The sequence below is a fragment of the Lactuca virosa genome, chromosome 3 (assembly GCF_052849685.1).
Source record: "Lactuca virosa cultivar CGN04683 chromosome 3, Lactuca_virosa_CGN04683_v6, whole genome shotgun sequence".
Classification (NCBI taxonomy): domain Eukaryota; kingdom Viridiplantae; phylum Streptophyta; class Magnoliopsida; order Asterales; family Asteraceae; genus Lactuca; species Lactuca virosa.
The window spans coordinates 369551638-369575113 of record NC_136428.1 but is presented as its reverse complement, the minus strand read 5'-3'; the positions used below and the strand labels follow the sequence as shown (position 1 = coordinate 369575113).

At 36.7% G+C, this 23476-nt stretch overlaps 1 protein-coding gene and 1 pseudogene across 1 annotated transcript; one reads left to right on the top strand and one right to left on the bottom strand.

The window, feature by feature from the left end:
* Nucleotides 1-6109: 6109 nt before the first annotated feature.
* Nucleotides 6110-6758, top strand: LOC145164930 (ATP-dependent zinc metalloprotease FTSH 3, mitochondrial pseudogene; annotated as a pseudogene).
* An 896-nt stretch (nucleotides 6759-7654) lies between these two features.
* LOC145167639 (uncharacterized) lies at nucleotides 7655-9323 on the bottom strand. The gene is made up of 2 exons (XM_079086876.1): nucleotides 9186-9323; nucleotides 7655-9066 (listed from the first exon to the last, which is right to left on the bottom strand). Exon 2 carries the CDS (start codon nucleotides 8989-8991, stop codon nucleotides 7843-7845), a length of 1149 nt encoding a protein of 382 aa, XP_078943002.1. The 5' UTR covers nucleotides 8992-9066; nucleotides 9186-9323; the 3' UTR covers nucleotides 7655-7842.
* Between the last annotated feature and the right edge of the window lie 14153 nt (nucleotides 9324-23476).

Sequence of the window (23476 nt, the reverse complement as noted above, 5' to 3'; positions counted from 1 at the left end):
TCATCAATTTCTGAAGATCTGAAGACTGTGGATCATCTCCTACGTTTAGTTTAGTAAGATTAGTTGTTTGATGTCTCTTTTTAGTTGTTTTTATCAGATTTTGGTCATGTCTGGCTAAACCCTAGTTTTCAGTTCTGTAAAGACAAATACTTTTCATGTGATTGATCATTAGATCTGGTTTTTGATTTGTGTTTCTATCTAGATTCTTCAGTTTTGAGCTTAATGAATGTTTGATTTGAATTCTTGTTAGTCTGATCACCTAGCTAGGGTTTTATCATTCCAGTTAATCAGTTATAGAATACGTAATTGTTCTTGTCAATTGGTAAAAGTAACAAGTATCAGATTGGTTCCGTTTTGGGATTTAACTCTGGTATAAACTATAAAAATCATATCTTTACGCTTCCGAGCTTGTGAGAAGTATTGGGTATTGCTGGGAATTTTACACAGTTCATAAAGCTTCTTTTCTGATTTAATTAAGAGCTTATTTGATTAGACAGTAAAAAGTTAGGGTTAATTCAAAGAACTTGTTTTGATTAACTAAATAAGGTAAAAGAGAAATTACTAGAGCTTGTTAGTTTTTCTCAGTACCAGCTTAGATAGAACACACCTCAAATAACCGGATCTGGGTTGATTGCATGATTAGGAAAGTCACAGCAGAGCTGAAATCGTTTTTATTATTGATTTTCATTTAGTTTAATATCACTGCATTTTAGTTTTTAGTTTTTAGTTAAATTTAAAATCCCCTTTTTATACTTTCTGTTTCTTGACTAGATGTGCCTGATGCAAAAAGGCATTGACCATTAGGCTGTGTCCCTGAGGATTCGACCCTGCTTCCCTGTGCTATATTTTTAGTGCAACCAGCAGTGATAATTTTATTTGTTTAATACGTGCGCGACAGCGTGTTAACATAGGTCAATTAGGGCTTTATTGGGCCTATTAGGCCCACTAGAATATCATTAAGCCCATTTAGGTTTTCACTAAGCCCATTAGGCTTCATTGGGCCCATTAGGGCTTACAAAGGCCCATTAGGGTTTCAAGCACCCTAAACGAATCAAACTCAACGAGGCAAGCACACTGCCACCCGACACGGCGGCCGGTGGCGGCAGGAGGCCGCAGCCACCACCCTAAGGTGGTGGTTTTCAGTTTTTCTTTCATTATTCCGATTTGTTACAATTACAATGCCCATCCGATTAACACACGTATAACCTAATCTAATTACAAAAACACACACACACACACACAAAAGTACACCCACCCACGATGGTATACGGCAGCAGCCACCACCTCATGGTGGTGGTGGCGGTGGTCTCTTGATTCCTGCCCACAAAAAACGTACGCGCTTCATTATTAGCTTCTAAAACAACCCCTAAAGCGAACACTCATGCATTCAACCACATACAAGGCGGCAGCACATCACCGAAATGCCACAGACAAATTGATCTCTATGTTGTGAAAACAAAGTCAACGCACACAAATTACTATGCCTTTGAGGTCAAACATGTTATTTTCTATTATATCTTTTTATTGAAATATTAAAAAGTCATATTTTATAATCATAGAGAGAAGTAAAACCACTGCACTTAAGGGACTAACAGTTCATGCATATTGGAGCTATGTTATCAAAAGGCGAAAATATGTTTTACATGTTTTGTTGTTGTTATATAGAAGTACAATAGAGGAAGGAAGAAAACATTTTCATTAAATTGAGTGGGGTTCCTTCAGCTTCCTTGTTGTTCACATCTTCTACTCTACATAGCTTCTGCTTTTCTTTAGTAAGGAAGCTTCTCTTATTTTAACAACTTTATTGTGTGATTTTATTACTTTTTATTTAACCACTAAAATTGGAAAGCGTGATCTAAATTAAAAGTGTGATGGATGTCTAGATCTGAAATTTTGTTGGTTTGAATACTCCTCAGCTATGTGTGCTTTTGTTGGCTTTCTGTTTTTCTGTGAGTTCCTATTCCACTGTTAATCCATTGATTCAGATATTCTGTCATCTCTCATTGCAAATGACATTTGATGCGTATGTAATAGAATCAAATCAATTACATTATGTTAGGGTACTACTATTAATCAGCACATTCGTTTTGTTACCATGATTATATGTATTGATTGTTTAAGGATGAGTTTCAAAGTCGGATTTTACACCCATGTCGCATCAGGTAAACCTTTAAATTGCCTTTATCGATCTTCTTCACCTAGCTATTCGATGTAATGCATATGAGAATCTTATTAATCATCTACTTCATGCTTATCATTGGTAACTAACTAATCTCAATGATTTTTGTTCACATACATTTTATACTTTTTGTTTAAATTTTGGTAGTTTACTTAGATGAAGAGTGATTGTTGATGCATGATTATGAACCACCTACCACTTTAATATCATCATATACGTTTTTTTTGGAAGCATTGGGCAAACCTGTAGGTTTACTTTGGTTAAACTTTTTTTCTAATTCCTATTTTGAGTTTGTGGATCATATATAGCGTGAAGTTTGTATTATTTCATAGTAATTGTTTTTATTATTTCTTGGTAATTTGAATTTGTGGATCCAAATTTATGTTACATTCAAAAAAGCTTCTTGAGCCAAAGATATTTCTTGAAGATGTGGGTTAAGATTATGCTCGCAAAATGGTTTTGTTGTTGGTAGTCCGCTAAATATCAAGAACTTTGATTGTGTTACCTATTAAATTTGTCAAAATAAATTGTGAGTTGTATTCTTGAACAAGTTATATAATACACAACTAAATTTTATTATAAAAAATGGAACTTTTTATTAAGAAAAATGATCTAAATTTGATTATTTACATTCAATTCAAAAATGAATCTACTAAAAAAATATCCGTACTTAAATATGTTTTTGGTAAAAAAAATTACGTACCGTGTATGGTTTAATTAATCGATGAACATAGGTGTATGGATAAGCATCGGAACCGGTCCAGGAACCGAACTTGGTGGAAAATAGGAAACGAGCCGGACTGTCGGTTCTACCGGTTCCGGTTCTTGTCATGTCTTCAATGTTGGAACCGGTCCCAGAAAATAGCAATATACGGTTCCGGTTTTTGCTGGTTCTGCCGGTTCCCAGTTCCAAAAATCCACAAGAATATCGTCCCGGTCCCGGCCCGATCGGTTTTATCCGGTTCCGGCCAGTTCCTCGGTTCAAATGCTCATCCCTACATAAGTGTGTCGATTGATCTAAAATATATGACGGTACCCAAGACATCTAATCAATTAAGGAAACTACTTATTGCAAAAAAATCACTTTTGGATTTTGTTGAAGGCTTATGTTGTAATTTTTAATCAATGCCATAAATGTATATATTTAGTTATTTACCACTCTCCACCCTTATTCTCTCAACCCTAAATGCTAAACCTTAAGCTAAACCTTAAACTAGGAGCGTAAACCATATACCTCTAAAGAAGTTATCAAGAAGTGATCAGACTAAATTACATGTAAATGGTACATACATTAAATATATGCATACCTTCAAGAAAACTATTCGTCAAATGACTATGTTTTTTTTATCTAAATTTACATCAATGAATAAAATGTTTTTTTTTCAAATATGTTATCATCAATTAGAAATGATCTATTTTCGATGCAATCAATCCAACATATAAAAAACAACAAATATATTAATTGATACATTCTTCGTCGGAAAAAAAAACGAATCGATGAATTCGAATTAATACTTAATGATACTTGCCAAAACAAAAGTATTAGTGAAGTCTGACGAACAATACAATGACAATGAAGTTTAAACATCAAATGTGGTGTATAAATAAATGTAATATGATTAATAATACATAATCAATCATGTATTCATGTATAATTATAAAAAATCCTAACTTTTTACATTAATTCGTATTGATTTTGTTTCTGCTATCATGACTCTTACTGATGATTGTTTAGATGTAGTAAACTATTTGTGCAAAAAAACTAATCGTCTCTAGAAACTAATTTCTAGAAGAAATTAATCGCAACTGTCGCTTGGCAAGGGTAAACGACTAGTATATATATATATATATATATATATATATATATATATATATATATATATATATATATATATATATATATATATATATATATATATATATATATATATTACCTGACATTTTTGTGATCCATCAAAATATTTTATTTAATGACTGTAAATAAATAGATATTTTGTCAATTGCTGTTAGGTTTTAATCTTTTTTGGTCATTTTAAAAACCTTAATTTTTATTACTTAACATTTTGTAATGCTTTATTTCTTTGTATAAACATGTGACAGTGAAATTATGTAGTCACTTATTTGAACTTTGATATGTTATAATGTAATATGTGATTGAAAATAACTAATTATGATTCACTTTTTTATGTGATTTTCTTAAATTTATAAAACTTTCTAATTATTTAAACTTTGAACTTTGATATGTTATAATGTAATATGTGATTGAAAATAACTAATTATGATTCACTTTTTTATGTGATTTTCTTAAATTTATAAAACTTTCTAATTATTTAAACTTTGAACTTTGATATGTTATAATGTAATATGTGATTGAAAATAACTAATTATGATTCACTTTTTTATGTGATTTTCTTAAATTTATAAAACTTTCTAATTATTTAAACTTTGAATATAGCTTATGTGATGTTAAATTGAAATACAAAAGTAGATTCTTTGTGGATCACATACGAATGAATTGAATTTTTTGTTGCTTGTAAATACACGTGGATTTTGTCTTTTTTATTGGAGTGGAATAGCAGGATTGTTCACTATTTGGATAAAACTTGGACAATTTGGATCAGACTATTTGGTTCAGATATTCAGATTTTTGGATTGGATTTCACCAAAACCGAATTATTATTTTCGATTTCGGATTGGTTTTGGTTTATAAAATAAGAACCAAATAGTTAAAAAAACAAATAACAATTTATTATTTATTTATTTTTAATACATCTATAATTATTTATTAATTTTATAAATTATTTTTTTCAAAAAAGTTCAAAAAGTTTCACCTAATAAAAAAAATTAATATGCATTTTCTCTCAAAAATGTTTTATCTATTAAATATTAAATTATAATATACATTCTTAGTAGTTGTTTATAAATTATAAATTACAATTAAATAATTTGTTTTTGCTTCTTCAATAAAAATTTGATAATATTATAATTATATATCGTTTTAAAATGTTAAACCTTTTGGAAAACCGAATTATAAAACCGATCCAACCGAATTGGATTGGATTGGATCGGATCGTATTTGAATTTAGTTTGGACAATTCGGATCCATATTTTGAAAACCTAAATCAATTTGGATTAGTTAATTGGATCGGATTGAACCGATCCATCCCTTCTAATTTTTCATTTTTTTTTTACATTTATTTGGATTTTGAGGACTTATATTGAAAGTGTCTCACAACCAAGAATAATTTCACGGGGTCATTTTGGTTTTGGATCTAACACCCCTATGGAATAGTACACCACTTTGACCGGACAATATTATATTTACCAATTTCGTATTTTTGATTTAGTGCCTCCAACATAAAAAATTTCTGGATCCGCCCACTAAAGATAAACTTTACTGTAATTATAAGCCACATTTATTTTTCAATCCGCCTTCAACAAGGCTACGTCTGTCAATGTTTAATTTAATTAATGCCTTTTGCTTTAAGAATGTGTTTTCACCGTTGTTGAAAGCTTTTTTTTTATTACTTGTTATTATTATTATTATTATTATTTTTTAATATTTTGGTCAAGTATTATGTACATCCATTTGCACTGTCTGACGTTTTTATTGAAACTTCATAGTATTATTTTCCCTTTTCCCTTTTCCCTTTTCCCCTTTCTGTTTTTATTTTTTTTATTTTTTTTATTTTCGTTGCATTTGTTACTTGTAGATAAGTATGATGGACACCTTATACATACTTACTGAGAACAGTAGAACATTGTTCCAGACTATCTTCTGATACTAAGAAAGCCACACCAAAGCAAATCTTGTTTTCCTCGGCGACCTTGTGAGGTAAAAGCATCTAGAGATATTTCATGTTTGATTTTTATCTTACATAATTTTTAAGGCCAGAAGTTAATAGATGGCATCATGTAACCATAATAGCAATGTACAAAGTGACCCTGGACCATTTTGAGGCAGCCATAGATAGGATGATTGGTAGGGGTGGGCTAGAGAAGAAGCACAAGGTATGTAAACATGAAACCATATTTATTTACCCTTTCTCCTTCGTTCCTCCTAATAATGGGATTTGCTTAAATTGAATGCAGGACTGTTGCTTACCCTGAAACAGGGCATGCTGTTAAAAGTGACAATTGTTCCATGTGGGACAGCAGCACAGTATGTTCCAAGTAAGAATCTTCTCATGACTAAAGAACAGCTTTTTGACATGACTTGCATGACACTTGGTGGCCGGGCTGCTGAACAGGTAACATTTTTAAGTTTTCAACATTTTGTTGCAAATTTTCAACTTTCTTGATTTCTGTTGGAGCACAAAACGACTTGGAGAAGGTGACAAAGATGACATATGCTCAAGTTGCAGTGAGAAAGTTGGTATGCTGTCATTCCCTGAAAAGGGAGAATGGAATGGAAATAAGCAGCAAAACAGGGGCAATCATTGCTACACATGTCAGGGAATGGGGGAACAAGCACAGTCTCACTTGTGGAAGAACATAAAAGAAGCTTTCTCAGATTTCTGAGCTTTTGCTTCAAAAAGAAGTCCTTCATCAAGATGAAACCAAGCGAAATGACGAATGATGATATATATTTAAACTTGGATTTGAGGAAGATGTGAAAACTGCAGAAGACAGTGGGGCCCCACCACCCCATGAGACTGAGGTAGTCCCTGGCCCTGCTTAGAACCTGGAGAAGAGAGGTAAGATAACTTTTTTTTTTTTTTTTTATTTGAAAAACAAAGTTCCTTCCTAATATTAAAAGAGATTTGAATTGCAAGTATTTTTTTTTTAAACCCATAATACCTTTTTACCAATATAGGCAACATATTTTGCTTTCTACCCGTAATAGCAACCTGCTTTCATTTCCTTACCCATACTTGCAACTTACTTCTTTTTTTACTGATAACAGCAATATGCAGCTCATAATAGCATTTCCTAATATGTAACAAATAAGGAATGTAAATATATGTTGCAACTATAAGTACATATATATTGCTTAAAATATGTTTGGTTCAAGAAATGGCTGGAGAAGAAGTTTGTAACTTTTAGTTTGAAAAAAGCTGTTTTTTTTTTTATTATTATTATTAATAAATCCGTTTTGTTATATTCATGCTTAAAAAACTTATGTTCAGTATTTGTCTGTTGTAATTTGACGGTATAAAATGGGACATATTATGTTGTTTGTCGTAAAAATAAGAAAGTGGAAATTGTTGGATTACTCTCTCTCTCTTTTGTCATGGATGCTCAAAGGGAGAACGAGGACATAATCAGTGAATCAAATGCATTGTCACAACACGAAGCAGATAAATGGCTGAAAAGTCAATACCTAGATTCAAATTTGCACTTAACCCCGCTTTGATCCAAAATAGTTGGGCTAGGTAGAAACCTTAATGCAAATTCCACTATATGATATATCCAAACTGGTATTGTTATTTTGGTAAATGTTTTGAGGAGCTGAAGAGTTTGAAGACATACGGATTAAAAAAATGACATAGTTATGGTTTAACAAAAGAAGCTAAAAAAAGACATATCTTGTTCTTCGGAAATTATTCTTGAATTACAGTGACCTAGAACCATATTAATAACCTAAATTATTCTAGAGTTGATAAATTAAGCTTCATGCAACCGCCATAGAAGATCCTCCATAAACCCGCATGTCCTCTGCACTAAAGAGAAACCATTCCTTCCTTTGCACTTAAGCTTGAAAAAGGACCAGGACCAGAAAACATCGGTTTAGCAGATTCATAACCTCTAGCTTCCATTTCCAGTAAAAGCATCTCTACCAAATCAAGTTGTTTGGTCTTTCTAAATCCTATGAGAAGAATCGTGCAAGTCGCCTCATTTGGCCACAAGCCTTTCTCTTTCATCTCAAGAAACCATTCCTTTGCTTCCGCTGCAAGACCTTGCTCACAAAAACCATTAATCATGGCAACATAAGTCATATCATTCGGTTGCAAACCTTTAATCACAGTCATCTCATTGTAAAGACTCCTTGCAATATCAAGCTTCCCATTTTTATTTGCACCATGGATGAGCATATTGTATACAGAAATATTCAAATTGAACTTCTTATTGGATTGAAACAAAGAGACTGCTTCCTCTACTTGATTGTTGTTGCATAGACCCCACAACATTATAAAGTAAGTGTATTCATCTGGTTTTGGCACCTCATTAAATTCCTCTGTATTGTGTTTCACACTGCTTTGCATCATTTCGTGAAACAGAGGAATGGCCTCTTCTACCTTCGAATCCTCACAATACCCTTTTAATAAACTATTGTAAACAGCAACATCACGGAACACGCCTCTATGACTCATCAAATCAAAAACTTCCCTTGATTTGCTCATATTACCTTTCAAACAATACCCATCAATTAGCGATTTGTATATCACTGCAGCAGGACATATCCTCCTCTGATTCATTAACTTGACAAGACTCTCTGCATCTTCCATGCGACCTTCCTTGCAATATGCATCCACAAATACATTAAAGGTTTCGGGACCTACGTAGTTCCCTTCGTCCTCCATATCCTTGAGCAATTTAGAAATGTCATCCCGGCGAGATAACATACGAATGGCACGAAGGAAAAAGCTGTAACTGTCAACATCAGGTAGAATGCCGTGGTGTAAGGCCATATATTTGAACAGCTTTAATGCATAATCTACCCTTCCCCTATCGAAAAGATTATCAATCACCATGGTATATGTATCCACACTAGGCTTCCAACCCATTCCTACCACTTCTTCAAGCACAGTAACGGCAGTGTCAGTTAGGCAAGAGTTGCAAAGCCTTGTAATAAGTTTAGCGGTGTACATGGCTTCACTAGGTTCGCCATCACTCTGAGCAACATCACAGTTCTCATATATAGATCGACGATCGTTGAACAGCTTCTGGCGATTGGAACACAAAGTTGAATAAAATGGAGCTAAAATCGTTTTCGGGATGCCTACTTCTAAAAATGATGATGTCTTTCTTACAGAAAGAAGGTATGGATGAGTATTGAAGGTACCTTTGAATTTGTTTCCAGGATAAGAGACGATAAAAGAAACAGCTTTTTTTAGATTCGCCATCACCACTAGATCGTCTGCAACCCAAAGTCAAGAACACCAAGAGGAAAATGAAGCCCTAGCGCGTAGCCCTTAGCCCCTTAGCCAACCCAAAATTAATAAGAACCCACCTTTCTTTTTTGTTATTCTTTTGTTTCCTTTTTTTTATCTTTACTTGCAACATAATTTTAAACATTATTTTATACTTATAATTATGCATAATGTTTTGAAAACTGGTTTGAACCGGTTGGATCAGGAACCGAAGAAATAAACAATTTAATTATCATCGGTTTTATGTATATTTCTGAAACGGAATGAACCGGTCTGTTTTACAAAAATCCGGTTAAACCGGTTGAATCGGTTAAACCGAATAAAAACACAACTGCACAAATGGTTCCTATGGTTTGCTCAAAACTACCACTTTGGTAAAAAAAAAAAAAGTTTGGACTAGCATAGAGGTCCAAAGTTTTCATTTTGTTGCCTGTTTGGTACAATCCATTCTGATTTTTTTCAAAATGACGGATTTGCCCTTGTTAATATGATTTTCTCTTTTTTTTTTAATTGTTTTCCTAATTTCAGATTTTAAAAAAATAAAAAATTAAAAAATTAAATTAAATTTCTCTCTCTCTCTCTCTCTCTCTCTCTCTCTCTCTTATTTCTTCATTTTCTTCTTCATTTTTATGGTAAAAAAACCACCGGAGGTGGATGCATTTCCGGTGCCATCAAGAACAACTCCACCGGAGAGCCAAGGGGCTGCCATCGCCACTACCAACACCTCCCTCGCCACCAACTGCTGCCTCCGTTAATTCTTCCTTCTTCTCGGATCAACAGAGGATTGAAGACCTCCATCCTCTTTTACATTTTGCTACCGATCACAACAGAAAGGGAATGAAGGCCTCGGGGATAGACTTTTGTCGGCACCCCTCCTCGTGACTGTGTAACCACCACAGATGAACCACCATAGGACCAAGTTTCTTTGTTTCCCTTGTGTTTCTTTTCTGTTTTCGTTCAAGTTCTTTCTTCCCCGATCAGACAAGGACCGGAAAAACCCACTCCCAACCCTCCTCCTCATCTCCTTTCTGCAGACGATCACAACCCACAGACATCCCCCTCAATCTGTTTTTGCTTCCAATTGGGTCCCTCTTCTCGATCAGATAAAGGCAGAGGACTGAAGTCCCTATTCCTCATTTGTGTGTTGCTGACCGATTGAATCAGAAGAAGAAAGAAGACGATGACGGTTTCAAGATGAACAGAACACAAGCCCTAGCACCGTCCACACCGTCTCTCGACCCTCTTGGCTCCATCAAACGACCCTCAGGTGAGCTTCAGCTTCAGAGGCTGCCACCATTCTCATTTCCTAAAACCCTAGGGTTTCAGAGGTTGTCGTCGCTTCAATCCCTAGCTTCGATCTATGTGTCACAACCTGGAACTTTTAGGGTTAGGGTTTCGCTGCCAGAGCTTCGATCTGGTGACGTTCACCTTGTTCTGTCGATGGTGTTCATCTTTTCTGCCGGTGGTGTTCATGATTTCCGGCAAGAGTAAAGCTTGGGTGAAGGAGTAAGGGTGGTGACGTTCTCTTAGAGAGAGAGAGAGAGAGAGAGAGAAAGAGATTTTTCATTTTTATTTTTTTATTTTGTTATAAAAAATTATAAAAATGAAATAGAAAATGCAAATTTTCTTTTTTCTTTTTTTCTTTTAATCAAAAAAAGTATTTAAATAATAAAATAACTGAAAAAGAAAAAAAAATAAGGGAAAAATAGTCATTATGAAAAAGTTTATAGAAAAGTGGACCAAACTTGCAACAAAATGACAAGTTTGGACCTATGGTGCTAGTCCAAACATTTTTGGACCAAAGTGGCAATTTTCAGCTAACCACAAGGACCATTTGTGCAGTTTTGTCTTTGCATAATAAACTATTTTGGTTTTTTTTCACATCTATTTAGATTTCTCAATAAAATGACATGATAAATGTTATGAAGTTTTTGATGTGTTTGTATTCATCTATGATTTTATTTTGTTTCGGCATTATATTTTATTTTCATTTAGATGTATGTAGATTGATGTAAACTTATGATTATGTGTTATTTTAATGTATTTACAACTTGTTTTCATGTGTATTTGTAATGTTTGAGCTTATGAAAATCAAATTCTTGATTTATGTATGTATATACATATATATTTGTGTAGAAAATTATGAAAAAAATTAAAAATTATAGAAATTGGTTTACTTGGCGGGTTTTAAATTGCTTATACATCGATTTTGCTTTAAATATCTTGAGTAATTACATGAATGGTCCTTGTGGCTTAGATAATGTCACAACTAGGAATTTTGATGCCTTGTGAACATTGAACAATGATAAAAAATCTGAACCAACAATGTGAAAGCATGTATGATGCTTATTCAATAACAACAAAACTTCCATCAAACACTTTATACAAGCACATCAAATAGTCAACAAAGGATTGGAAACCCTAGAAATCCCGGTTTAAGTCCATTTTGGACTAGGATTTCCTTATTGGGCCTAATGGACCAATAAGCTTCCAATTTGAGTACTTTGGGCTTAGAACTCTTATATGGGCTCTAATTTGGACCCACTTTCATTTATTCTAACATTTTGGACCATATTGGGCCTAGAATGAAATAAAATACACCAATGGACCTTATTGGGCCATAACAAAACTAAATAGCCCTAATGGGCCATAAAGCTCATACTTTGATGAATTTTGGGCCGTGAATTACCCTAAAAGGGCCAATGGGCCGAAAATCATTAACTTGGGCTCCACAATATAGATTTAAACACAAAAGGCCCAAACATTCTATTCTTCCTACTCTCTCTCGGCCCAACTACAAAATAAAGGGGAGGAGTTGACTTTTGGTGCCACCTCACCATTATTTTTTGGGTCTCTATGCATGCAACTCATGTTTCTAAGCAACCATCTCATCAACACTCTCTCTTCTCCTCTCTCTTTTTCTCTCGGCCGAAGACACACACCCACACACACACTTCATCCAATTTTTGAAACAAACTCTCTCAAGAATATCCTCACTCTTCTTCATCAAATTTTCAAGATTTAGGAAGCTCTTCAAGGAGATTATTCCACAAATTCATCATCTAAGGTAAGTTCATGGTTGGATCTATGATCTAGATTCTTTGTTTTATCAAAAATCTCTTCCTAATCTATTCAAACTCATGATCACCCTCTTAGAAACATCTAAGTTCGAGATTCTCCAAGAAGACTTGCTAGGATCGAATCTTCTTCATTTCTCTCTTCAAAAACCGAACCCACAACTCAAGGTGAGCTTCATACCCCTCTCTTTTCTGTTTTCATAAGTTTTATGGGGGAGAATACAAGTAAAATGTGTAGATCTATGTGTATGTGTATGGTATGTATGATTTTATGCATGTATGTGTGATTTTATGTGTTTTTGTGTTGAAAATATAAACAAAAAGGGAAGAAATCTCGAGATCTATGTCATAAGAAGGAAAACAAACATGATCTAAGTTATATTACACTAAACAAGTCAAGAATGTTAACTTATAAGATTATGATAAACATATTTCAACATAAAACCCATTTTTGGGCTTAAATTGTCAAATATACAAAAGCTGGGTTAAAAATTACCAATCACGGTTTCTTAAAGGTCAAAAGAGTCAAAACAGTTAAAATAGTTGTTTTATGAATATTTTGATCTTCAAAGGACTTAAAATGTAAATATTAGCTTGATGGGCTCAATTTTGGGCTTTTTGACCCAATAAACCCAAAACTGCGAAAATATGACATTTAAAGGGGCTGAAGTGGTAAAATCCTCAAAACAAGGGATAAAAAGTGTGACAAAACTATTTCAAGGGTTAAAGATGGTTTTCATTTCCAAAAGGGATAAAAAATGTAAAGTTTTTGGATTTTGGGCTAAAAGTGTAAAAATTGCAAAAAGTAGGGCTTTAACTCGAAATTACGATTCTGGAACGACTGAAACTGTTAAAAAAAAATAATTTTTGAGTTAAAAATATCATTTCAACAAATCTATGATGCAAAAGTGTCAAGAAAATGTTTTAAGGGCTTAAAATGACTTTTCTTTTATATAAAGGACTAAAATTGTTATTTTATAAAAGGAAAGGGGCTAAAAAGGTAAAACAACTATTTTTACACCAATTATTTTATTTATAGAATATTGAGTCAAAAATACTAATCTACGGCTTACAACAAAAACATCGAAAGACAAATACACGTATAACTCCAAAATATCGTTATAAACAAATCGATCGGTCTCGAGTCGATACAAAATAACAATCGTTAAATCGAACTCTCTAGTAGATATGTGATACCTAAGACAAGTAAACATTCGACACTTGGGCTTGAAAGTTTCAAATCATGCTTGTTGGACCTTGCAAGTCCATTAACATGATCTTTGGGCCCAATGGATAATGATTATATGTTATTGGGCCTTCTATGACCCAATTCCATGTAAAGGGACCTTAAATGGCTTCTTAAGTGCTATTGGGCCCTAGTGATCCATTAGTATTGTCATAAGGTCAAAGTAATCAAATGCGAGATGGGCCAACGTGTCTTTCGCATCCCCGATAGCCTAAAATAACTCACGGAAGTAGCAGGACTTCGTACTCCTCTTCTCCTCGTTTGTTAGGCTTATGAGTAATCAAAGTAAACAGATACAGGTTGTTAATCAAATGTAATCAGGTTGTTTGGATTTAAGTGAGTAATAACGTGCGACGCCTCTAAGGATCGTTCGTAGTCTGTAGTTATAACTAGTCATTATCATGCACGGTTATAACGACTCACAACCATTAATTAATCCAAAACCATCCGAGTAATCAAGGAAGAGTAATCAAAAATCATTCATTGTGGCGGTATAACAATTTGAGAAATCATTGTATTTTATGTATTTGGAAAACATCGGGTTTTCCAGGGAAGTTCAACATTTTCATTTGTACGTTTAATACTAAGTTCTTCAATTATACATGTTTTGAAATCATCATGCATATTGTACGGATCTTCACACCTTTTTACAAACAATGGTCTTTTCAGAAAATATCGTATTTTCTGGGTTATTCTTGTTCAAACTACACAAAACATTTTCATATCAAACATACTTATGAACTCACCAACATTCCGTATGTTGACCGTTTTTCAAAATAACTTGTATTCTCAGGTAACAGGTAAGCCGAGGAATAAGTACCAAGTATGTTAGTGTGTTTTGTTATTGAAAACTATCAAATAGTTTATGTATGGATTTGTAACGTTAAAACAATGTACTTGATGTGAACAATTCCAGTTGTAATATATTGATGCATGGTGATGTTTATGTTATGATTCATGTATATTCATTGTGATGATATTCAATTTAAGTCACGCGATCCCTCGGACGTTTCCGCCGTCTGGTTCAGGGGTGTGACAGGTTGGTATCAGAGCTCTGTTTATAGTGAACTAGCATATCTAACCACACATTGATATGCAACTATAAACCAAAGAGGGACAAAACAACTATGAACAAAACAAAACAAATAGAACACAACGATAAAAACACTCCTACTCGTAAGACACAGGAAAAATAACATAATACCAAACCAAACAAGAAAATGCTAGCATCTCGGTTAAGCTGGGACTGTTCATAGTCGTATTAAGGAGTGAATGTAGCTTGATCAACTACATTTCCTTTGAGGTACAACTATCACATGTCCCGAGGAAATCGTGATGGTAGGAAACCTAAAAACATACCCCTTTATCACCAAGAAGAGAACATCAACTCAATATATACAATAATTAACGCGTCTTAGGAGTAATGATAGTTTATTCGTATACCTCCTCTCAGTCACCATGGAAGGGGAGCACCAGGGCATTCAGTTTCATCAGGTCTTAGTGGCTCACAGGATGATTGAAGATGAGCCTGAGGGAGATCAGGGGGGAGCACACGACTTGGGGCCTGACGAGTACACGGACACGAACTACGAGTTCGATGAGACCGAAGACGACATGGAAGAAAAACAAGACTCCGACGAGGACTCTACCGCATCACCTGTCAGCGAGGCACAGCAGGACCACCCTGCCCCACCAGTGAATCCCGCAAGGGAGAATCGCTCCCCAGAAGCTAAGATTGCCGCTTTGTGGCAACAGCTATTCGCCATGGAAGCACGAGCAGTGCGAGCTGAGCAGGAGAAGGATGAAGTCTTTGGAGAAATGACCGAGATGGCCCAGTTGTTGGCACAACACTTCGGTATATGACCTCGCTGCAGTCATAGGGCGCTCCATAGAGTGTTAGGAGTAGACTTACCTTACTAGTACCATGATCTATGCTATGTACCACCGACTCTATGTTTAAGTGATTACACTACTCATAGAGTCGTTATGCTGCTGAACTTGCACCGTTTATGTATGCTCCTTCGAGAAAATTTTCATGTATCAAAGTGCGGATAATATTAATGGAAAATTTTATGTGTTCTACTGTGATGTTGTAATCTGCTATGTGTTATATATCCATGATTGTATGCTAATTTGTGAAATTGCTTAAGTTCGTGCCACAAACCTAGTTTATAGGATCACAATCTCCCAAAAACCATATGCACTCAACATCTTTCCGTTCCATGACAGAAAGATGCCTCAATGACCAACCCGCGGAAACCCTGGGCCAACCCTCCCGAAGTCAACTCAGCCGCATTCCAAGTGGCTTTATCTGCTGCGGTCACCGCAACAATGGCACAAATTCACCAAGGGAACAATGGAGGAGTTAATGCACAAGGGGCTGGAAGTTCGAACAACGGGATAAATCAAGGACCTACCAAGACGTGCTCCTACAAAGATTTCACCAATGCCAAGCCACGAACCTTTAACGACACTGGGGGAATGTTAACCCAGAAAAGATGGATTGAGAAGGTGGAATCGGTGTTCGAGATATGCGAATGCCCTGAGGAGATGAAGGTGAAGTTTGCCGCATGCACTTTCGTTGACCAAGCACTCACTTGGTGGAACGGACACGTCGAAGCCATGACTCTTCCCGTAGCCAACTCTATGCCATGGGCAGAGATGAAAGAAATGATGATGGCCGAGTACTGCCCGCGAGGCGAAATCCAGAAGATGGAACAAGAGCTGTGGAATCTCACCGTCCGAAATTGCGACATTGACGCATATATATCGAGGTTTAGCGAACTGTCTCTGTTGTGCCCTGGAATGATCACTTCAGAGGGAAAGAAAGTCGAACGATTCATTTGGGGACTAACCTCCCCAATCCAAGGAAATGTGATAGCTGCAAATCCCGAAACCTTCGACAGTGCCAAGAGATTGGCCAAGAAACTGTATGACCACAATAACAAGAAGGGTGAGAAGCCGATGGAGGCTAAAGGTAAGAAGGAAAGTGACAACAAGAAAGGAAAGAACAACAAGAGGAAGGGACGTCAAGGCTCGGAATCGTCCAAGAAGCAACAAACAGTGACAGTCAATGCTGCAACCACCCAAGTTCCATCCACACCACATGATCCAGTCTCAGCTGCTCCAAGTGTTTCTAGGCAGTATTCTGGAACTCTCCCAAGGTGCAACAAGTGCAGTCTCTATCATAATGGAGAATGCAGAGAAATGCATTGCACCAGTTGCAATCGGAAGGGTCACACGGCAAGGTATTGCAGAACCTATCCTCCCCAGAACCAACAACAAGGAAACGACAACAGCAACAACCACAACAACAACGACACCAGCAACAGCGACAAAAATGCAGGACCGAGCCACACCTGCTATGGATGTGGAAGGACTGGGCATTTCCGTCGAAATTTCCCTAACAACAACAACCTCAGGAATGGAGGAACAGGAAGAGTGATGACCATGGGTCAGGGAGAAGCGGTTCAGGACCCCGCTGTTGTCACCGATACGTTTCTCCTAAACCACACTTATGCATGCATCCTATTTGACATCGGAGCAGAGCGAAGTTTTGTGAGCAATAAATTTAAGCACTTGTTAAAACAACAACCCCAAAAGCTCAATGAAACCTTTACGGTGGAAATGGCCAATGGGAAAACAGAATCCACTGGGGAAGTCTATATCGGATGTACCCTAGCCCTAAACCAACACGTCTTTCGAATAAACTTAATTCCTGTTTCCATTAGGAGTTTTGATGTGATTATCGGCATGGATTGGTTAAGCCCCCACCATGCTGAGATTATGTGTCACGAGAAGGCCGTTCGCCTTCACCTTCCAAATCACGAAACCCTAGTTATTTACGGAGACAAACCCAGCACAAATCTTCGCCTTATCTCGTGCATTAAGGCACAAAAATATCTGCGAAAGAAGGACTTGACGTTTCTGGCTCATATAGTGGATAAATCCAAGGAAGAGGTCAACATTCAAGACATTCCAATAGCTTGTGAGTTCCCAAATGTCTTTCCTGAAGATCTTCCGGGGATACCCCCAGAAAGACAAGTCGAGTTTCGAATTGACCTTGTGCCAGGAGCTACTCCCATCGCCAAATCGCCTTACAGATTGGCTCCTGCGGAGATGCAAAAATTGTTCAGCCAACTCAGCGAACTTTTGGACAAAGGATTCATTCGACCCAGTTTCTCACCATAGGGAGCTCCAGTTTTCTTTGTTAAGAAGAAAGATGGATCTTTTAGGATGCGCATTGACTACAGGGAACTAAATAAACTCACTGTCAAAAATCGCTATCCACTTCCACGAATCGACGATCTATTTGACCAGCTCCAAGGAGCTAGTTACTTCTCAACGATAGATCTACGATCTGGATACCATCAACTCAAGGTCCGGGAAGAGGATATCCCCAAAACCGCTTTCCGAACTCGTAATGGACATTATGAATTTGTCGTAATGCCCCTCGGTCTAACGAATGCCCCTGCCGCATTTATGGACCTAATGAATCGAATCTGCCGACCATTCCTCGACAACTTTGTCATTGTTTTCATCGACGACATTCTAGTTTACTCTCGAAGCGAAGAAGAGCATGGCCAACATCTCCGACAAATCCTGGAAACCCTGCGAACCGAGAAGCTATACACAAAACTCTCTAAGTGTGAGTTCTGGCTCCGTAGTGTGAACTTTTTGGGTCATGTTGTTAGTCAAGAAGAGATACACGTGGATCCTTCTAAGGTCAAAGCCATCGAAGGATGGGCAGTCACAACAACACCCACATAAATTCGCCAATTTCTAGGTCTCGCAGGCTATTACAGGAGGTTCATCCAGAACTTCTCTAAGACATCCAAGCCACTCACAACGCTTACCCAAAAGGGCGTACTCTTCGAATGGACGGACAAGCAAGAAGTTGCATTCCGAACCCTAAAGCAAGCAATCTGCAGTGCGCCAGTGCTATCACTAGCAGAAGGAACATACGAATTTATAGTTTACTGTGATGCTTCAAATCAGGGATTAGGCTGTGTACTCATGCAGCGTGGAAAGGTGATAGTTTACACGTCCCGGCAACTAAAGACGCATGAGGTAAATTACACCACTCATGATCTGGAACTGGGAGCAGTGGTCTTCGCCCTGAAGATTTGGAGGCACTACCTTTATGGTACCAAGTGCACCATCTTCACCGACCACAAGAGTCTCTAGCACATCTTGAATCAAAAAGAGCTAAACATGAGACAACGAAGATGGGTTGAGCTGCTAAACGATTATGAGTGTGAAATCAAGTACCACCCAGGCAAGGCTAACGTGGTAGCTGATGCCTTGAGTCGGAAAGAATACTCAAATCGTCGCGTGAAAACTCTCTCGATAACCATCCAATCCCACTTAACCTCTCAGATCAGGGCAGCCCAGTTCGATGCCATGAAGGCAGAAAAAAAAACAAGCAAAGCATTACGTGAAATGGAAGAGAATCTCGAAGTGAAAGAGGGCGGAGAATATTATTTCATGAACCGCATTTGGGTCCCTAAACTTGGGGGAGTCAGAGATGTAGTCATGAACGAAGCCCACAAGACGCGATACTCCATCCATCCAGGTTCAGACAAAATGTACTTGGATGTTAAGCAACATTATTGGTGGCCCAACATGAAGGCAGAGATTGCCACTTACGTGAGCAAGTGCCTCACATGTGCTAAGGTAAAAGTGGAATATCAGAAGCCCTCCGGATTACTACAGCAACTAGTAATTCCTGAGTGGAAATGGGAAAGGATTACTATGGACTTTGTGACCAAATTACCCAACTCAACAGATGGATTGGACACCATATGGGTAATAGTCGACAGGTTGACGAAATCCGCTCATTTCCTGCCAATAAAAGAATCCTACAAGATGGAGAGGTTGACAAGGATATACATCAAAGAAATTGTGAGACTCCACGGAGTACCAGTGTCTATCATCTCAGATAGAGATAGTAGATTCACTTCACGTTTTTGGCAATCACTTCAGAAAGCATTAGGAACACATATCGACATGAGCACAGCTTATCATCCACAAACGGATGGTCAAAGCGAACGAACCATTCAAACGCTAGAAGATATGCTTCGCGCGTGTGTGATAGACTTTGGAAATTCGTGGGATACCCACTTACCCTTAATCGAATTCTCGTACAAAAACAGTTACCACGCGAGCATCAGAGTTGCTCCTTTCGAGGCGTTGTATGGACGCAAATGTAGACCACCATTGTGTTGGGCTGAGGTAGGTGACACCCAGCTAGCAAGAGGGCAAACACCAGGCGATACGTTAACAGGACCGAAGATCATACGCGAAACAACAGAGAAAATAGTTCAAATCAGGGCTCGACTACAAGCATCACGCGACTGACAGAAGAGCTACGCTGATAAACGGCGAAAGCCCTTGTAGTTTCAAGTCGGAGATCGGGTGTTGCTAAAAGTCTCTCCTTGAAAGGAGTTATTCGTTTTGGAAAACGGGGAAAGCTAAATCCACGATAAATTGGACCTTTCGAGATTCTTGCCCAAATTAGTCCAGTGGCGTATAGATTGCAGCTACCAGCTGAGCTCAGCAGTGTACACCCCGTGTTCCATGTTTCCAATCTAAAGAAATGCTTATCCGACGAAACCCTCGTCATTCCTTTAGAAGAGATCGAAATCAACGAGAATCTCCTGTTCGTCGAAGAACAAGTCGAAATCATGGACAGGGAGGTGAAGCGTACTAAGAAAAGTCGCATTCCGATTGTGAAGGTACGGTGGAACGCGAAGCGTAGGCCAGAATTCACATGGGAACGCGAAGAACAAATGAAGCAGAAGTACCCTCACCTATTCTCACATTCTTAAGTCTAGCTTTCAAAAGAATTTCGGGACGAAATTCTCTCTAACGGGGGGATGATGTCACAACTAGGAATTGTGATGCCTTGTAAACATTGAACAATGATAAAAAATGTGAACCAAAAATGTGAAAGCATGTATGATGCTTATTCAATAACAACAAAACTTCCATCAAACACTTTATACAAGCACATCAAATAGTCAACAAAGGATTGGAAACCCTAGAAATCCCGGTTTAAGTCCATTTTGGACTAGGATTTCCTTATTGGGCCTAATGGACCAATAAGCTTCCAATTTGAGTACTTTGGGCTTAGAACTCTTATATGGGCTCTAATTTGGACCCACTTTCATTTATTCTAACATTTTGGACCATATTGGGCCTAGAATGAAATAAAATACACCAATGGACCTTATTGGGCCATAATAAAACTAAATAGCCCTAATGGGCCATAAAGCTCATACTTTGATGAATTTTGGGCCGTGTATTACCCTAAAAGGGCCAATGGGCCGAAAATCATTAACTTGGGCTCCACAATATAGATTTAAACACAAAAGGCCCAAACATTCTATTCTTCCTACTCTCTCTCGGCCCAACTACAAAAGAAAAGGGAGGAGTTGACTTTTGGTGCCACCTCACCATTATTTTTTGGGACTCCATGCATGCGACTCATGTTTCTAAGCAACCATCTCATCAACACTCTCTCTTTTTCTCTCGGCCGAAGACACACACCCACACGCACACTTTATCCAATTTTTGAAAATAACTCTCTCAAGAATATCCTCACTCTTCTTCATCAAATTTTCGAGATTTAGGAAGCTCTTCAAGGAGATTATTCCACAAATTCAACATCTAAGGTAAGTTCATGCATGGATCTATGATCTAGATTCTTTGTTTTATAAAAAATCTCTTCCTAATCTATTCAAACTCATGATCACCCTCTTAGAAACATCTAACTTCGAGATTCTCCAAGAAGACTTGCTAGGATCGAATCTTCTTCATTTCTCTCTTCAAAAACCGAACCCACAACTCAAGGTGAGCTTCATACCCCTCTGTTTTTGGTTTTCATAAGTTTGATGGGGGAGAATACAAGTAAAATGTGTAGATCTATGTGTATGTGTATGGTATGTATGATTTTATGCATGTATGTGTGATTTTATGTGTTTTTGTGTTGAAAATGTAAACAAAAAGGGAAGAAATCTCGAGATCTATGTCATAAGAAGGAAAACAAACATGATCTAAGTTATATTACACTAAACAAGTCAAGAATGTTAACTTATAGGATTATGATAAACATATTTCAACATAAAACCCATTTTTGGGCTTAAATTGTCAAATATACAAAAGCTGGGTTAAAAATTACCAATCACGGTTTCTTAAAGGTCAAAAGAGTCAAAACAGTTAAAATAGTTGTTTTATGAATATTTTGATCTTCAAAGGACTTAAAATGTAAATATTAGCTTGATGGGCTCAATTTTGGGCTTTTTGGCCCAATAAACCCAAAATTGCGAAAATATGACATTTAAAGGGGCTGAAGTGGTAAACTCCTCAAAACAAGGGATAAAAAGTGTGACAAAACTATTTCAAGGGTTAAAGATGGTTTTCATTTCCAAAAGGGATAAAAAATGTAAAGTTTTTGGATTTTGGGCTAAAAGTGTAAAAATTGCAAAAAGTAGGGCTTTAACTCGAAATTACGATTCTGGAAGGGCTGAAACTGTTAAAAAAAATAAGTTTTGAGTTAAAAATATCATTTCAACAAATCTATGATGCAAAAGTGTCAAGAAAATGTTTTAAGGGCTTAAAATGACTTTTCTTTTATATAAAGGACTAAAATTGTTATTTTATAAAAGGAATGGGGCTAAAAAGGTAAAACAACTATTTTTACACCAATTATTTTATTTATAGACTATTGAGTCAAAAATACTAATCTACGGCTTACAACAAAAACATCGAAAGACAAATACACGTATAACTCCAAAAGATCGTTATAAACAAATCGATCGGTCTCGAGTCGATACAAAATAACCATCGTTAAATCGAACTCTCTAGTAGATATGTGATACCTAAGACAAGTAAACATTCGACACTTGGGCTTGAAAGTTTCAAATCATGCTTGTTGGACCTTGCAAGTCCATTAAAATGATCTTTGGGGCCAATGGATAATGATTATATGTTATTGGGCCTTCTATGACCCAATTCCATGTAAAGGGACCTTAAATGGCTTCTTAAGTGCTATTGGGCCCTAGTTGTCACACCCCGAAACCAAAGGCGGAAACGTTCCGGGGTGGAGGACGTCATGAATATCGCAACCAATGTACATAGTAAGCATAGTAAACACAAAACTTTACATTACATAGATTTATTTACATTGACTGAAAACAAAGGATTACATGTATTATACATATACATAACATATGAACAAAAGTAAAGACGTGTCTTATACATACTTCGCCTTCGCCAAAAGGATTGCTGGGTACCTGTCTAATATGGACCTGAGAATACAAGCAGTTTGAAAATCAGCATAAAGCTGGTGAGTTCATAAGCGGTTTTGTTTTCTGAAAATGTACGAGTTCCTTTCTGTTTCGGAAAAAGTTACACCCAAGAAAATCCCATATTTTCTTAAAAGATTGGTTACCAAATCCAAAATGTAATGTAAAAGATGTTCACTGAAAACATGATTGTTCTTGTGAATTGTAAAGTTTAGTTATTTAAATTGTTACACGTTTCTGGTTCCGTACTACTACTGTTACCCCAGGAAAATCCTATATTTTCCTAAATGTGTGTGAAGTGTTATCGAATTTGAAAGTAATGTACAAGTATCTACCATACTTAAAGTGTGTGTGTGGAGTCTCCTGAAAGTCTGATTACCTTTAAATGTGCATTAGTTTTAACACATATATAAAACTAATAAATACGTGCAAAGTGTTCATAATCTTGATTGCGAGTCCTTAACCATACTTCAGACTATATATGACTCGAGCCGTGGTCAGTATCTTTTTATGACTTTTGTCACCCTTGAACCTTGCGGTTCGACTGTAGCTAGCAGCCAGGTGCGGGATAG

What these genes read in the sequence shown, in the direction of transcription:
- LOC145167639 (XM_079086876.1), bottom strand. Translation starts at nt 8,991, where the DNA reads ATGTACACCGCTAAACTTATTACAAGGCTTTGCAACTCTTGCCTAACT.